General features: G+C 42.3%; 2 protein-coding genes across 2 annotated transcripts; one reads left to right on the top strand and one right to left on the bottom strand.

Moving 5' to 3' along the window:
* Positions 1–32: 32 nt before the first annotated feature.
* Positions 33–7,244, bottom strand: LOC106613660 (large subunit GTPase 1 homolog). The gene is made up of 14 exons (XM_014216153.2): positions 7,034–7,244; positions 5,199–5,325; positions 4,969–5,089; positions 4,722–4,808; positions 3,987–4,073; positions 3,833–3,893; positions 3,501–3,677; positions 2,948–3,379; positions 2,724–2,825; positions 2,464–2,607; positions 2,097–2,220; positions 1,886–1,965; positions 1,547–1,717; positions 33–1,390 (listed from the first exon to the last, which is right to left on the bottom strand). The coding sequence occupies exons 1-14, from the start codon at positions 7,124–7,126 to the stop codon at positions 1,199–1,201; spliced, it is 1,998 nt and encodes a 665-aa protein (XP_014071628.1). The 5' UTR covers positions 7,127–7,244; the 3' UTR covers positions 33–1,198.
* A 1,168-nt stretch (positions 7,245–8,412) lies between these two features.
* LOC100195399 (family with sequence similarity 43 member A) lies at positions 8,413–10,392 on the top strand. Its single transcript, NM_001140428.1, is given in 1 exon segment — positions 8,413–10,392. A coding segment is annotated over 1 exon segment (1,035 nt). The 5' UTR covers positions 8,413–8,626; the 3' UTR covers positions 9,662–10,392.
* The last annotated feature ends 4,103 nt before the right edge of the window (positions 10,393–14,495 follow it).

The following is a 14,495-nucleotide window of genomic DNA, read 5'->3' on the forward strand; positions in this document are numbered from 1 at the left end:
CTCATAAAAGAGAGCCAAAAACACCACAAATGAACGTTTGAAAACCATCATATATATAATGATTTATTCAGGGATATTACACAAGTGTTGTTGCTTCAAATAAATGTATAGCAAAGTAGCAGTCGGGTTGTAGATCTTTGGGAATCAAACTACTTCATTATCTCTGTAAAGCAGGGGTCTTCAATCTTTTCTTGCCCAGGGCAAACCGGCGACCCAGGGTTCCCCCATCATACCATAAAAAATGACATCTAGTCTTATCAGGTGAATGATAATGGCAAGAAGTAATCTTCATTTTAAAAGAAATAGATATGGTAGTGTTTCATTTTTTTGACCTCCCCGCAATATAATTACTAGAAAGGCAACTCGAAACATTTTCGCTAAGAGCAGCTCTTTAGCTGGTTAAACAAAGGTTAGCAGAAATGTATGCCCAAGTCAAGAAAGCTTACCAGCAGCCACATTATAATTGGACGTGGAAGTGTAAACTCTAACATAACCTATTAACTATAAAAGGTAACTCCAAACACGTTTTCGCTGAAAGGTTAGCCATGTGTTGGCAAAAATGTATGTCCAAGTCAAGAAAGCTTACCAGCTGCACTGGTAGCCTATTCAAGGGTGCTTTGAGTGTAATTTGCTCAATATTAGGAGTTGATAAATAAAGTTGACATCATCAGAAATAGATTCTCCTCTTTTCTACTGTAGGTATGTAAGTAAAACATATTCTGTTACTAGCGATATTCATAAAAACATTGACATTTAAAAAAGCATTTTATTTGTTTTATATACTTTTGCAGACCCCCTGCTGAATATCCCTGCTGTAAAGTACAATAGGCTGCACCTTGTAACAAACATTATTTCAAAAAAAATATCTTCACTGATTGATTTCCAATGAATTCCTCTGGTTCAGAGTAAGGCTCAATTTCAGTTGCAGAAATTCCTGGAATTGAGTTGACCCCAACTCTGCTCTGGTAATAGTGGAATGTACTGTCACTGCAATGTATGGTGAGTTACACAGAATATCCTGAATTATGTTTGATATCAAAAGGCAACCTTTCCCCGTTTCTCCATATTGCAAAGTGCAATGGAGGTTATTGTTGTTGACCAGTATCTACATACCAATTCCTGTGGAATTGCATTGGAAAGTCCTTTGGGGGTTAACAATCCAAACTACCAGCGATTTCTAACAGTTTATAGATGTTCTTCAGGCATCCAGGTGCTTGGTGAGTCGGCGTACTTTCTCTTTCTTGTTCCTGTTGCCATGCTTCTTCCAGGGTTTGCCCACAGGCTGTTCTAAGCCAGGTTTCATTTGACTTACCAGTTCACGCTGGCCTACGCTGCCTTCCTTGTAACCCATGAAAGACTGGACCCCCTTGGTGAGCGCCCGAACATTCTCCTGGAACAAAAAACACAACAATGGGGTTACTATCTGAATTATCCCATTTCACTACAATGGTAATAAAGTAATCTGCCTAGACTGGCTTGAGTTTGGTGTCAATTCTGCAAATGCAGCATTTTAATGTAATTTCTATGGAGTTGCCTTCTACTGTACCTGATGGAAGAAGTTCTTGTCGACCAGATTCTCGTGCCTCTTGACTTTGCTCGGTTTGTTGCCTATCTTGGAGTCTTCACCGTCTGCATCTCCGGTCTGGAACTTGCTGTGCTGGGGCTGGAAGTCTGCAGCACTGATGTGGGGAGGAGGGTGGCAGTACAGCAGTTTTCCCTGGAGATGGTCAGACAGAACCAGTTAGTGGTGCTGCTCTCCCATTACTACTACTAAATTTAGGTAAACAGACTAAACAATATTTAGACTATTCTGCCTAATAAACCGGAGTTGTACAACAAGAGCATGTATTTGGTGGCGGGAGGAGAAGGATGAGGGTTAACTTACAACGACGTAATCCTTGAGAATGTAACGGGCTGATCTCGACTGGTCAGGTTGTCCGTGTGTTGTCATGAAGCCCCTCATGTCTGAAAGAGAACCGATCAGAACAGTGCCAATGGCTTGTTCGGACTCCATCCATATCATATGGCTTACGTTGTGCTATGTCAGTTGTTGTACACTGTGCTGTACTGAATAAGGACAGGGTTTATAGTCTCACATCCATAGGCCATCAGTAGCTCCTCATAGTTGGGTATGCGGTCGGGATCCTCATCCTCTCGCGGGCGGATGATGTTGATGCCATAGGTGCCCTCCAGCACATCCCGAGGAATTGTCTGACACACGTGAGTGGTCTGTTAAGGCCTTAACCACACTGAACACCCAATCAAACATCTGAAAACTCCTTTACCGGTGTAAAACGTGCAGCTCTATTTTCATCCAACTTAAAACAGATCTAGCCGTGACTCAAATGTATTTCAGAAAGAGATTGCTCCAGTATTATCTATTGATTGGAACAATAAACATGACTCTTCTACACCCACAAGTTAACAGACGAGTGGTGTGTAGGGTTGGTAATTGAAGGATATGAGAGAGATGGCAGGCACATGGTCTCGTATCTGGTCGATGGGCAGGATCCCACAGCAGATCATCTCAGCTTTAGTGGACACAAAGGAGGGCATGACCAGGCCAGGGCAGTCACACAGACACAGACCTGGCTCCACGTACAGCGTCTGGAACACACACAAGCACACTTGAATGCTTTGACCCCACAAGAAAATAATGTATCGTCACCAAAGGAACACGTTTTTAGAGGTCCAGCAGGCTACATCAGAGAGCCGGTCTTTACCTGAAAGTGCTTGGTGTGCCCAGGCGTGACTGAGACGGACACCTTCTTATTTCTCAGAATGGTGTTGATGGTCGAACTTTTGCCCACATTGGGATACCCCACCTGTTCAGAGCGTATATAGGAGAATTGAGATCCCACAAACGTCATTCCAAACACAAGACCTGTTCTCCTACTGCAACATTTGAGCCTATTCATTTCCAGTGTGTGTATCTGTGTGTACTCACCAGCCCCACTGTGAGCTCACCCTCTTTCAACGTTGGCCCATCGTGAGCAGCCTTAAATATGGCCAGCAGCTCATCTTTGGTCAGCAGGCGACTGGAGTTGTGGAAGGAGGAGCCGTGGGTGGAGCCATCTATACTCTCTTCATCATCTGCCTCCTCACCCTCTGATGCCTCTTCACCCTCCTCACCCTCTGATGCCTCTTCACCCTCTGATGCCGTCTGCCAGTCTCCCTCTGCTACGCAGTCTTTAAACTGCTCCCCTTCCATATCGCTCTCCTCTTCCTCCTCCTCCTCCTCCTCCTCGCTCTTTTCCTCATTCTTCTCCTTGTTATCCTCTACCTCCGGTCTTTGGCTCACATTGTCGTTGTCTGGCATTCCCTCGTCTTCATCCTCTGCTTCGCTCTTTTCATCCTCCTGCTCCTCCACTTCCATTCCCTGTGGAGAATGAACAAGGGCAGAAGAGGAGAACCCTAGCAACTTGTCTTTCATCAGTCAAAAAAGTAACCAGGTTTAAACAGGCTAAGACCTTCCAATTAAAATGTGACTGCCTCCTCACCTTCTCCTCTGCCTCCAGCCTCTCGTTCTCCACCAGTGCGGACCAGAACACAGCGCGGAGGCCCTCTCTCTGGAAGTATCTGGCCCAGATCCTCCGCTGCTGCCGGGTCAGCAGGTCAGCCTTGTTCACCAGCAACAAGTTCACCTTGTACCGGGACACCTCTTTTACATAGCACTCCTACAGGAACCAGGAAGATCAATGGGTGAAATACCGCAATGTTTCCCCTACTATCAGTTTGGTGGGGTGGGTTCCCCCACCTGGCAATGTCATCCCACATTCAAGAAAAATTGGCCTCAATTGTTTGATGTGACAGCCTTAGGCCCTTTACTTACCAGGTCAGGGCAACGAAATAGCAATGGGTTTCTGGCATCAACAATCTGAACAACAACGTCACTGCGGAGGAAAATTCACAACATTACCACCATCATACAAGGCATTGAACAGCTGACAACCAGTGTCACAAGACAGAGCAGCTCTGATTCCTACCTCCTCTCAATCACTCTCCAGAGCTGTCTCCAGAAATCCAAATTCCTCTCAAAAGGTGTGAGAATCATTTTCTGCTCCTCTTCAAGCCTATAAAACAAGATAGATAAACTTCCAGGCACTGCTGACATAAAACAGTGTTAGGGATTTAAGGTGAATTAAAGGGTTATTACTAACTCATAAGAACTTCCAGCGCTCTACCAGGTGGTTGAGAAGTCAAGAGGGTCATACTAGCAATGCCATATTAGAATGGCAATTTGCATTGCATTTTTACTCATCTCAACAATATTACAAAAATTACTTTAGGTCTGCTTCAATGGCTTTTATAGGCATAGTTAAATAAATGAAATGAGGACAAATGATTGTAATCTTGTATGTCCAAACGTGAATATGAAATTAAATTGAAATGAATGCGTTTTCAGGTGCGATGTCCCTTACATTTCAAATGATCCCGGTTCTTCCATGTTTCCACAGGTTCAGACTACATTTTGAGATAAGATAGTGCCATTTTTTTATTACTATTATAGAGCTCGCCAGTTTTTGTTTTTGATTTTATTTTACCTTTATTTAACTAGGCAAGTCAGTTAAGAACAAATTCTTATTTTCAATGACGGCCTAGGAACAGTGGGTTAACTGCCTTGTTCAGGGGCAGAACGACAGATTTGTACCTTGTCAGCTCGGGGATTCGAACTTGCAACAATTACATCCTATTCAATTAATGGGGGGGGGGGTTCATACTCTGCCAGTTCTCGTCTCCACTCCAGGAAGCTGTCTCTCTCTGTCTGCTGGAGGACCTCTGGACTGGTGCCCTCATCCCAGTGGGGCCTGAAAAATGACAGGACAAAGAAGGCATTAATGGAACATCAGAAGCAATGCAACATTAGCACAATTCCTACTTCTAAGACAACTAGAAAGAAGACATAAAATACATTGACAGTGTAATGTTGACAGTGTAATGTCTTTGGAGTCTCTGGGCTTACTGCACCTTCGTGGAATTCTGAGGAGTTGTTTGTTCTCCTCGTGCAGCTTCTTCAGCTTTGCCGTCTCCTCGGCTGTCAGTAATCCTGCCCGAGCTTCAGCTGGCACAAACTTGATGTTGAGCTTTTCTGGGGAAACATTTTATGCATCAGTTGCATCCTGGGAATCCAGTCTAAAGTACTTGTAGATTACCGTTTTCAAGGATCACTTGTCACGTCAATGCAATAGAGTATTTACCTGCAACAAACTCTGTCCCAGCCATTTCAGCAGTTGCAAGGAAGTCATCCATAGAACTCTGTTCAGTCACTGACTGCAGGTTGAGACGACCCCAGTCGTAGCCATCATTCAGTTCACTGGTGTGGAGCTGGCAATGTGAGATCAAGTTTAGTCATCAGAAAATTGTCTAGCTAGCTACAGCTAATAAGACAGACGGCCATTAAAACATGTACAGTGCCTTCGGAAAGTATTCAGACCCCTTGACTTTTTCCACATTGTTACATTACTTCCTTATTCTAAAATTGCTTTAATTATTTCTCCTTCAATCCACACACAGTAGATTGAGTGGAAAAAAAATAATTAAAGCAATTTGACAAAGCAAAAACAGGTTTTTAGACAGCATCAAGTCTTCTTGGGTATGACGCTACAAGCTTGGCACACCTGTATTTTGGGAGTTACTCTCATTCTTCTTGGCAGATCCTCTCAAGCTTTGTCAGGTTGGATGGGGAGCGTTGTTGCACAGCTATTTTCAGGTCTCTCCAGAGATGTTCGATAGGGTTCAAGTCTGGGCTCTGGCTGGGCCATTCAAGGACATTCAGAGACTTGTCCCGAAGCCACTCCTGCGTTGTCTTGGCTGAGTGCTTTGGGTCGTTGTCCTGTTGGAAGGTGAACCTTCGCCCCAGAGGTCCTGAACACTTTGGAGGAGGTTTCCATCAAGGATCTCTCTCTACTTTGCTCTGTTCATCTTTGCCTCGATCCTGACAAGTCTCCTAGTCCTTGCCGCTGAAAAATATCCCAACAGCATGATGCTGCCACCACCATGCTTCACCGTAGGGATGGTGCCAGATTTCCTCCAGATGTGATGCTTGGCATTCAGGCCAAAGAGTTCAATCTTGGTTTCATCAGACCAGAGAATCTTGTTTCTCATGGTCTGAGAGTCCTTTAGGTGCCTTTTGGCAAACTCAAAGCGGGCTGTCAGGTGCCATTTACTGAGGAGTGGCTTCCATCTGGCCTGGTTGGTGGAGTGCTGCAGAGATGGTTGTCCTTCTGGAAGGTTCTCCCATCTTCACAGAGGAACTCTGGAGCTCTGTCAGACTGACCAAGGCCCTTCTTCCCCGATTGCTCAGTTTGGCCGGGTGGCCAACTCTAGAAAGAGTCTTGGTGGATCCAAACTTCTTCGATTTAAGAATGATGGAGGCCACTGTGTTCTTGGGGACCTTCAATGCTGCAGAAATGTTTTGGTACCCTTCCCCAGATCTTTGCCTCGACACAATCTACAGACAATTCCTTCGACCTCATGGCTTGGTTTCTTCTCTGGCATGCACTGTCAACTGTGGGACGTGTGCCTTCCCTAATCATGTCCAATCAATTTAATTTACCACAGGTGGACTCAAATCAAGTTGTAGAACCAACTGAAGGATGATCATAGGAAACAGTATGCAACTGAGTTTAATTTCGAGTCTCATAGCAATGGGTCTGAATATTTATGTAAATATTTAAGTTGTTTTATCTAAAAACCTGTTTTCGATTTGTCATTATGGGGTATTGTGTGTAGATTGCTGAGGATCATTTTTTATTTAATCCATTTTAGAATAATGCTGTAACGTAACCAAATTTGGAAAAAGTCAAGGGATCTGAATACTTTCTAAAGGCACTGTAGTTACTTCATTTTCAACAGGTCAGTATTCACCAAATTCTGCTTTTCTCCAATTAACGTTCCTCAGCGAAATAGTAAGGTAGAACTGGATAGAACCCTTGGAGGTAGGCATCTACTGTTATATGTTTAGCTCGCTAACTAGCTAGCTAGCTAGCTGTTGAAACACGTATCATCAACATATAGTAACAGTTAAAGTTACCCAAGTATCGCCCCTCTTGTTGCCTCGGCCTGCGTTGAGTCTCTCCTTTATCAGTGCTCTCCCGAGCCCCATTGCAGACTTCTTCTTACCCATTTTTCGGTTTGGGTTTAGCCTTGCTTGTTAACGTTACCACAAATCTGTTTTTGTAAAATTTTGCCCATGTGAGAATTGTTGTCCCATGAGGAAGTGAAACGGAACGTGCCAACTTCATTGCAGAATGACGAATAACTATCGAGATGAATCATGTTTTCTCTAATGTATAATTAGACTTATTTCTGGAGATTATTGAACCTGGAGGTTATTGAATCAAACTCGCTGTGTATTTGTATAGCTTTTATTAGGATTTAATGTAATGATTTGTGCATTGACTTTGGATTTGTGGTACATTCCAAAAGATGTGTCCAACACTCAATTATGCATTGAAGGAAACATCCTTTGGCAATGAATAGTTCCGCCAAGGACAAGGTCATGTGACAGGTGCTACCATTTAAATGTCGATACTAAATTGTATTAATTTCTAAATATATAACCTACTCAATATATTTATAATTACATTTCTGCAATACATGCGCAACACAAGGAACTAGTTCAGATAGATTTGTAAACTATATTTTTCTTAACTGTAGGCCTTTAAATAAGTATATATATATGTATATATATATACAGAGTTATTTTTTTCCTTTTTTGGGGATAATTTTCAGAAAATTCCACACTATTTTGTTTGGGGGTGTTTCATGAAGAGACAATTATACTCTAGCCTAATTATACGTATAGCCTACTTATAACATTCTTATTCTTAAATGTTATTTTTATTTTAAGCTTGTTACAGAGTAATGAAAGAGGCTTGAGCGCATGTTATCAGTACAGGGGGAAACTCTGTTGCATTGCCAACAGATGGCAGCATAAAACAAAGGATGAGGACCAACATTTTGGTGCATTGCCATGAATTGAATAATTGACAGCAAACCAGCGTTAATTTGTATTATACGATTGAAATAATGAAACTTTAGGTAGGCTATGTATAGGCTCGATTTGTATCCCTCTTGCATTTAGGTTTCTGTTTTTAAACGAACTAGATACAAACGTTATATCCGTTGTGTTCTGAGTGAATGTAGGTACAACGGAATTATTGTTGCAATTTACAGGTCGGATGTATATAAGCTGTTATCAGTTTTGTATATTAGCCTAAATTTCCCAAATTCGAATGATTTCAGTTCATAAATAAACCTTTGTAAGTGCGCTCTGAGTGCCAATTTTATCCTCAAGGGAGAGCTGTTTGACTTTGGTCTCCTCCTCTATGTTCCCTGCAGAGACACTGAAATGGTTCAACCCAGTATATATCCACTGTAGACCATCCCACTCACAGCAGAACCAACCTCACAGCAATCAGTAACCGCAGAATGGGAAAACGCACTTGTCTGGTTATGGAGAAGTCTTTAGAGGATGAGCAAATGAATTACAGGATAACTTGACCGTTTGTTGTATTGGAGTTGCTATTATATGAAAAAGGTCAGTAAAAAGATACGATTTAGTTGCAGTAAAACGTTCGCTGTAGTTGTACATTGTTTTCTGTGGACGTGACACGACCATATAATGCTGCCTTGGAAGAAGAATAAGTTCGACCTGATAGATGAAGATAAACAGTCGAAGCAGAAGGGTTATGCCGTGAGTTTGAACTACTCTGCGCTGACCTCCTTTGCCAAGTCTTGTCCGGAGAGTGCTTTGAACAGGGTTGGAAGCATGTTCAAGTCAAAAAGGAAAAAGGTTAAAATTACCAGCGAAGACCCCACATACACGGTCCTCTACCTGGGCAATGCCACCACCATCCAGTCGAAAGGAGAAGGCTGTACGGACGTGGCTGTGAGCAAGATTTGGGGCAAGAGCGAAATGGGCAAAAATGGCACGAAGATGAAACTGACCATCAGCTCGCAGGGAATCCGGATGGTGCATGTGGACGACAAGGCGAGAAGACCGGGACATTTGTATTTATTGCACCGGATAACCTATTGCGTTGCCGACCCAAGGTTACACAAAATTTTCGCTTGGATATACCGTCATGAGATGAAGCACAAGGCAGTGATGCTGCGGTGCCATGCGGTGCTGGTGTCCAAGCCGGAGAAGGCAAAGGCCATGGCACTGCTTTTGTACCAGACCTCGGCAACAGCGCTTGCTGAATTTAAAAGACTTAAAAGGAGGGACGATGCAAGGCACCAGCAACAGCAGCTGATAGGGGAACAAACCATACCCCTTGTGCCCCTCAGGAAGCTTCTAAACGGACAGTGTTATTACAAACCCCCGGTGGAGCGCAGCAGGAGCGCACCCAAATTGGGCTCTATCACAGAGGACTTGATCGGAGAGGAGGAGGAGGAGAAAGCGATGCTCTTTGAGTGTGAGGATATTCTAGACACGAATGACGATTGTGTGGGCAATGGTAAACAGGAGCTGTCCCAGATTATCAGTGACCTTGGAGAGATGTGCATTGGAAACGACGTACAAACACTAAAAGCGGACTTTAGAGTTACCCGACTCCTCTCCGGGGAGAGCACGGGCAGCGAATCGTCAATAGAAAGCAACCAGGAGCCAATTACGCTCTCAAATGGATTCGAGGGGGGAAGATGCAGGAAATAACATTAATAAATCTGCGTTTTCCTGGAGCCAAAATTGCCTCCACAAATAATTGAATTTCTGTTTATTTCACGCTGTCCATTAAATGAGAGTGTAGGCAATGCCTGTAGTATTGCGGCTCCTCGTGAAAGGATATAAGAGGGTTGTTACAATGATTGTGGACAAAATACGCACAAAAAAACACCTACTATTGAATGATATTCTGGGAAACATGGATAGTCTACAGAAAAGGGGAGGACTGCATGCTGAGACTGAACCCCAAACTCGCAGTGCGCACCAGGACAGTGATTTCCACTCTTCAATAAGAGGGTTTGTATTAGAGCTCGTTTACCCAACCTATTTCCCTCGTGGAAATGACATTCTTCTTGAACAACATTGTCCACGAATATGTAACTTTACATTTTAAAAGCACGTTTACTTTTTGGCTCGATGGGTTAAATTAGATGTCCCTCACTCTCCTTTCAGAACGCTTTTCTACAATTAAAAACTGTTGTTTAAATTCAGTCGAGTATTACGTTTATTAGGCTATGTGTATAATATCGTTTTCTCGTAGGCCTATATGGTCTCATAAACATAATGTAATATCTTTGCTGTGCAAAAGAAAAATGTCCTAATGTATTAAGATGTACATCGTCAATGCGTTGTGTATACAGATATCCATTCTTTTTTAAAGGACAAAATGTGGTTTGTTTATGTGAACCTAAAAAAAGACCAATAAAAAGAAATAAAGAATATGCAGGCGTTTGTATAGTTCATGCACTCATTTGGTACATTATTTCTAAGAATCCAGTATCATTTCCATAGAGTATGTACACCATGTGATTTGATGCCTCAACTTTACCCCTCCAAATTTAGGTCAGATCATTATTATTTCGATGCATGCACCACTGGGTTTAGAATTGCAATGAGTTTTAATGGAACATATCAGCATTCACACTTTACATTTTTTTTTTTTTGCATGTAACTGATTGATAAAATGTTAATTTACCAACATTACACCCCCCCCCCATCCTTGGGAATCACATCATTTTGGGAAAATAGTTTTAGTGGAGGTTGGCATGCATGGGAGAGACATCTCATGGCCAAGTTTATTCTGGGAAAGGGAAAAATACTCTCTTGTTCTAATGATTTCTAGTACATTAGTCAACTGTCAGTTCTCACACAGACATTTTCTTCCTTGCTCAGTTTATTTTGGTGACAGTGTTTCAAGAGGGTGTTACATGTAGTTGACCCATTACTTGTTGAGTCGACACCTGCAGTGCAAATCACACCGCAAACAACACCTCTCCAACACCTATTTTCTCTCCAGCTCGGTTTTTGAAAGGTGGGCTCACTGTATTGCAGTCACCATTGTAATTAGGGGATTACTAGAAATGTCTCATGATTGTTGTCGTACAACCATAGGGACATGCCCAGGTAAACCACAACACCACTAGGGGCTCAAATCATTAAAGAGAGAGAGTATTTATTGTGTTACATCCAAAAAATACTTCATGTAAGACCAAGGAGTCTATTTATAGGAGTTTTTTTTATTTTACCTTTATTTAACTAGGCAAGTCAGTTAAGAACACATTCTTATTTTCAATGACTGCCTAGGAACAGTGGGTTAACTGCCTTGTTCATGGGCAGAACGACAGATTTGTACCTTGTCAGCTCGGGGATTCGAACTTGCAACCTTTCAGTTACTAGCCCAACGCTCTAACCACTAGGCTACCCTGCCGCCCCAAGTTACTAAGCTAATTCTTATTAATCTATTATTACAATTTTGTTACTGCAGAATTGGAACAGATTTAAGTTCTGTACGTAATTTACAAATAACAATGTGTATCAATACATCTGAGTCATGTCTGTATGTTAGCCCAATTGTCAGCGTGTTTGATATTTAAAGTCTTGCTTACAGCCTGGGTTGTCTTGCCTAAACAGAATACGCTCTTATTAGGCTCCATACAGATCCTATTCAATTCGTAATTCTATGTTAGACTCACACACACGTGTGACCTACAGTATCACTTAGGATGCTATCTGCATTCACAGACTGCCGCCACACTGCAACTTTTACTGCTTTTCTATAAGTAGAAGGACTGTCATGGAAGCTTCCCATCCATGCACTACCAAACATGCATAGCAACAGGCCCACATGAATACCACCAACTGTATTCAGATCCTGCCTGTCACATTGAGTGGTATTAATAACACAGTAGTGCCACCATGGTCACAGCACTGCTCTGTCGGGGTTGTCACACTACTGGGCATGGTGTTCTTAAGATCATATTTCATGAGAAGGGAGCTGAGGGCAGTCACCACTCTCTGTGGCTGTCTGTCTGCGAGGACTACTGTATTGATATGGACATTAGTATTCTAGTTGGGGATAGTTCAGTGCTGCTTCAGTCCAGCATTATCCTCAGTCTGTCTGCCAGTGCTTTACTCCAGAGCACTCTACAGCATGCAGAGATGCTACTTCAGAGGCAGCCACTTCTACCTATGCTGCGGCTCAGTAATAAGAACTGAATTAGAGATGAGGCGAGAAAGGTGAGCTTGTTCCCTGTTTAGAATCCAGGTGATGTGTGAAGGTGTCTTGTTATATGAACAGTGCCTATTGCACTAAATCAACATTGACCACCCCCAGACCTTTCCAACACTTCATATATAGCCTGGATGGCCCACCATGGCTCTAGAAATGGGAAGTCAGTGCTTTGGGCCAATGATTTCCCATGGGTCCTATAAAAAGCAACACATCTCCTCATTTTGAATTGATGCAATGGTGGTCACTAGGACAGTAAGACAAAACTACACAACACCAAGGCTGTGTCACTCGCTGTACTTTCTTTCAGGGAGTGGATGGAAACTACTGTGGGAATCGAAATAGCAAGAGTGTGTCAACCCACACAGTTTCCCTTGTCAACGTGGTGCTGCTTCCATCTGCACTAGCTGCAGTCTCACTGAAGTCTACCATACAATAATTACACCACAGACATTATGACATCATCAGCCCATGCTCACCACATGATAAACCAGCAGGATGTGCTATTAGTGGACAACTGCAAACTAGGTCTATAAACCTCTCATAAAGACAGGGAAACTGTCCATTAGTCTTCTATTTTTAAAGTACCCCTTGCAATCACTAGACAGTTTCGCCCTAGTGCAGCCGTGACCTACTGTATATTTTCCCTCAGTGCCAGCAAGCTACATTTGGACTCTTTGTTAAGCTTACCATATGCTTCCTAGTCAAAACGGTTAATGCATATATTATGGCAACATTTTGTGACGTTTCTGTTCGTTTTGGTGTTCGGCTGCTTGAGCGCACATTTCTTTCTTGAGGCAAGCCATAGTTCGGTAGCCGAAGTCTACGCCCCTTCGTCTGTGATTGGTCAACAATAAGGATTCTTCAATTAAGTGATTGTTGTCATTCAACGACAGATGACTAGTTTTCATGCCAATGTTGTTCACTTGAGAAATGCTGCATCAAACATCTTGGTTAGATGTAAAATCAGGCAACTAAGACCTCAGAAAAAATGGCAAAATGAATGGCAGATTCATGATTTATCTTAGATTGATTCTGACTATTTTTAGGAAGTGTTACTGTAGGTTGTTTTGTACAGCGTCTCAAGAGGGACAAACAGTAATATTTCCATTTTCTTCTAGTCCCTTAAGCAAATGTCTTTTTAAGGGAGTATGCGTGGCACTGATGTTCGCTTCGCCAAGCCGAGTTCTGCTAGGAGCAAAGCGGACCAAGTATGCGGATGCCTTTACAAGGCCGCCAAACCTTGTTCCTGTTGTTTTTCAGGGTAACCTGAATATCCTCTCCGTGTTTATTGAGTGGGTCTGATTTAACAGTTTAATACGATGCGTTGACATTTAGTGCATGTAAACATACGTTAATTCAAACCTCGTGGGGCGAGAGCAGATGTTATTGTCTCTCACTGATAAAAAGAATAAAATAGGCTTTTAAAATTCAAATGTCACCTACAACTTCACCTTAAAGGTCCAATGCAGCAGTTTGTATTTCAATATCAAATCATTCCTGGGTAACAATTAAGTACCGTACTGTGATTGTTTTCAATTAAAATGGTTAAAAAAATAACCAAAATATGTATATTTTTTGTAATGTTTAAAAAAAATTAGGGGGTAATGTAAGGATCGACGCTGGTGACAAGAAGCAGGTGCAGGGAGTGAACATTTAATAACCACGGACAGGAACAGAATAAGGACAGCGTCTGGACAGGTGAAACGGAACAACAATAATGCTGACATGGGGATGAATCAGAGGAAACAGACAGATATAGGGAAGGCAATCAAAACGTGAAGGAGTCCAGGTGAGTTAAATGAGCGCTGATTCTTGTAATGATGGTGACAGGTGTGCGTAATGAAAGGCAGCCTGACGCCCTTCAGAGAGGGAGAGCAGGAGCAGGCGTGACAGGTAGCTCAGCTTTAATATTGCAGATCGATTGTAGCTTCCAACAATTTAATTGTCTGCATCATTTCCAATCCCCCATATATATTTTCTTGTAAATATATACAGTGCCTTCGGAAAGTATTCAGACCCCTTGACTTTTTCCACATTTTGTTACGTTACAGCCTTATTCTAAAATGTATTACATCGTTTTTTCCCTCCCCTCATCAATCTACACACAATACCCCATAATGCAAAGCAAAACCTTTATTTTTTTTTTTTTTTGTTAATTTATTACAAATATAAACCTGAAATATTCCATTTACGTAAGTATTCAGACCGTTTACTCAGTACTTTGTTGAAGCACCTTTGGCAGTGATTACAGCCTTGAGCCTTCTTGGTTATAACGCTACAAGCTTGGCATACGTGTATTTGGGGAGTTTCACC

Source organism: Salmo salar, chromosome ssa10, assembly GCF_905237065.1.
Source record: "Salmo salar chromosome ssa10, Ssal_v3.1, whole genome shotgun sequence".
In the NCBI taxonomy this organism is placed as follows: Eukaryota; Metazoa; Chordata; class Actinopteri; order Salmoniformes; family Salmonidae; genus Salmo; species Salmo salar.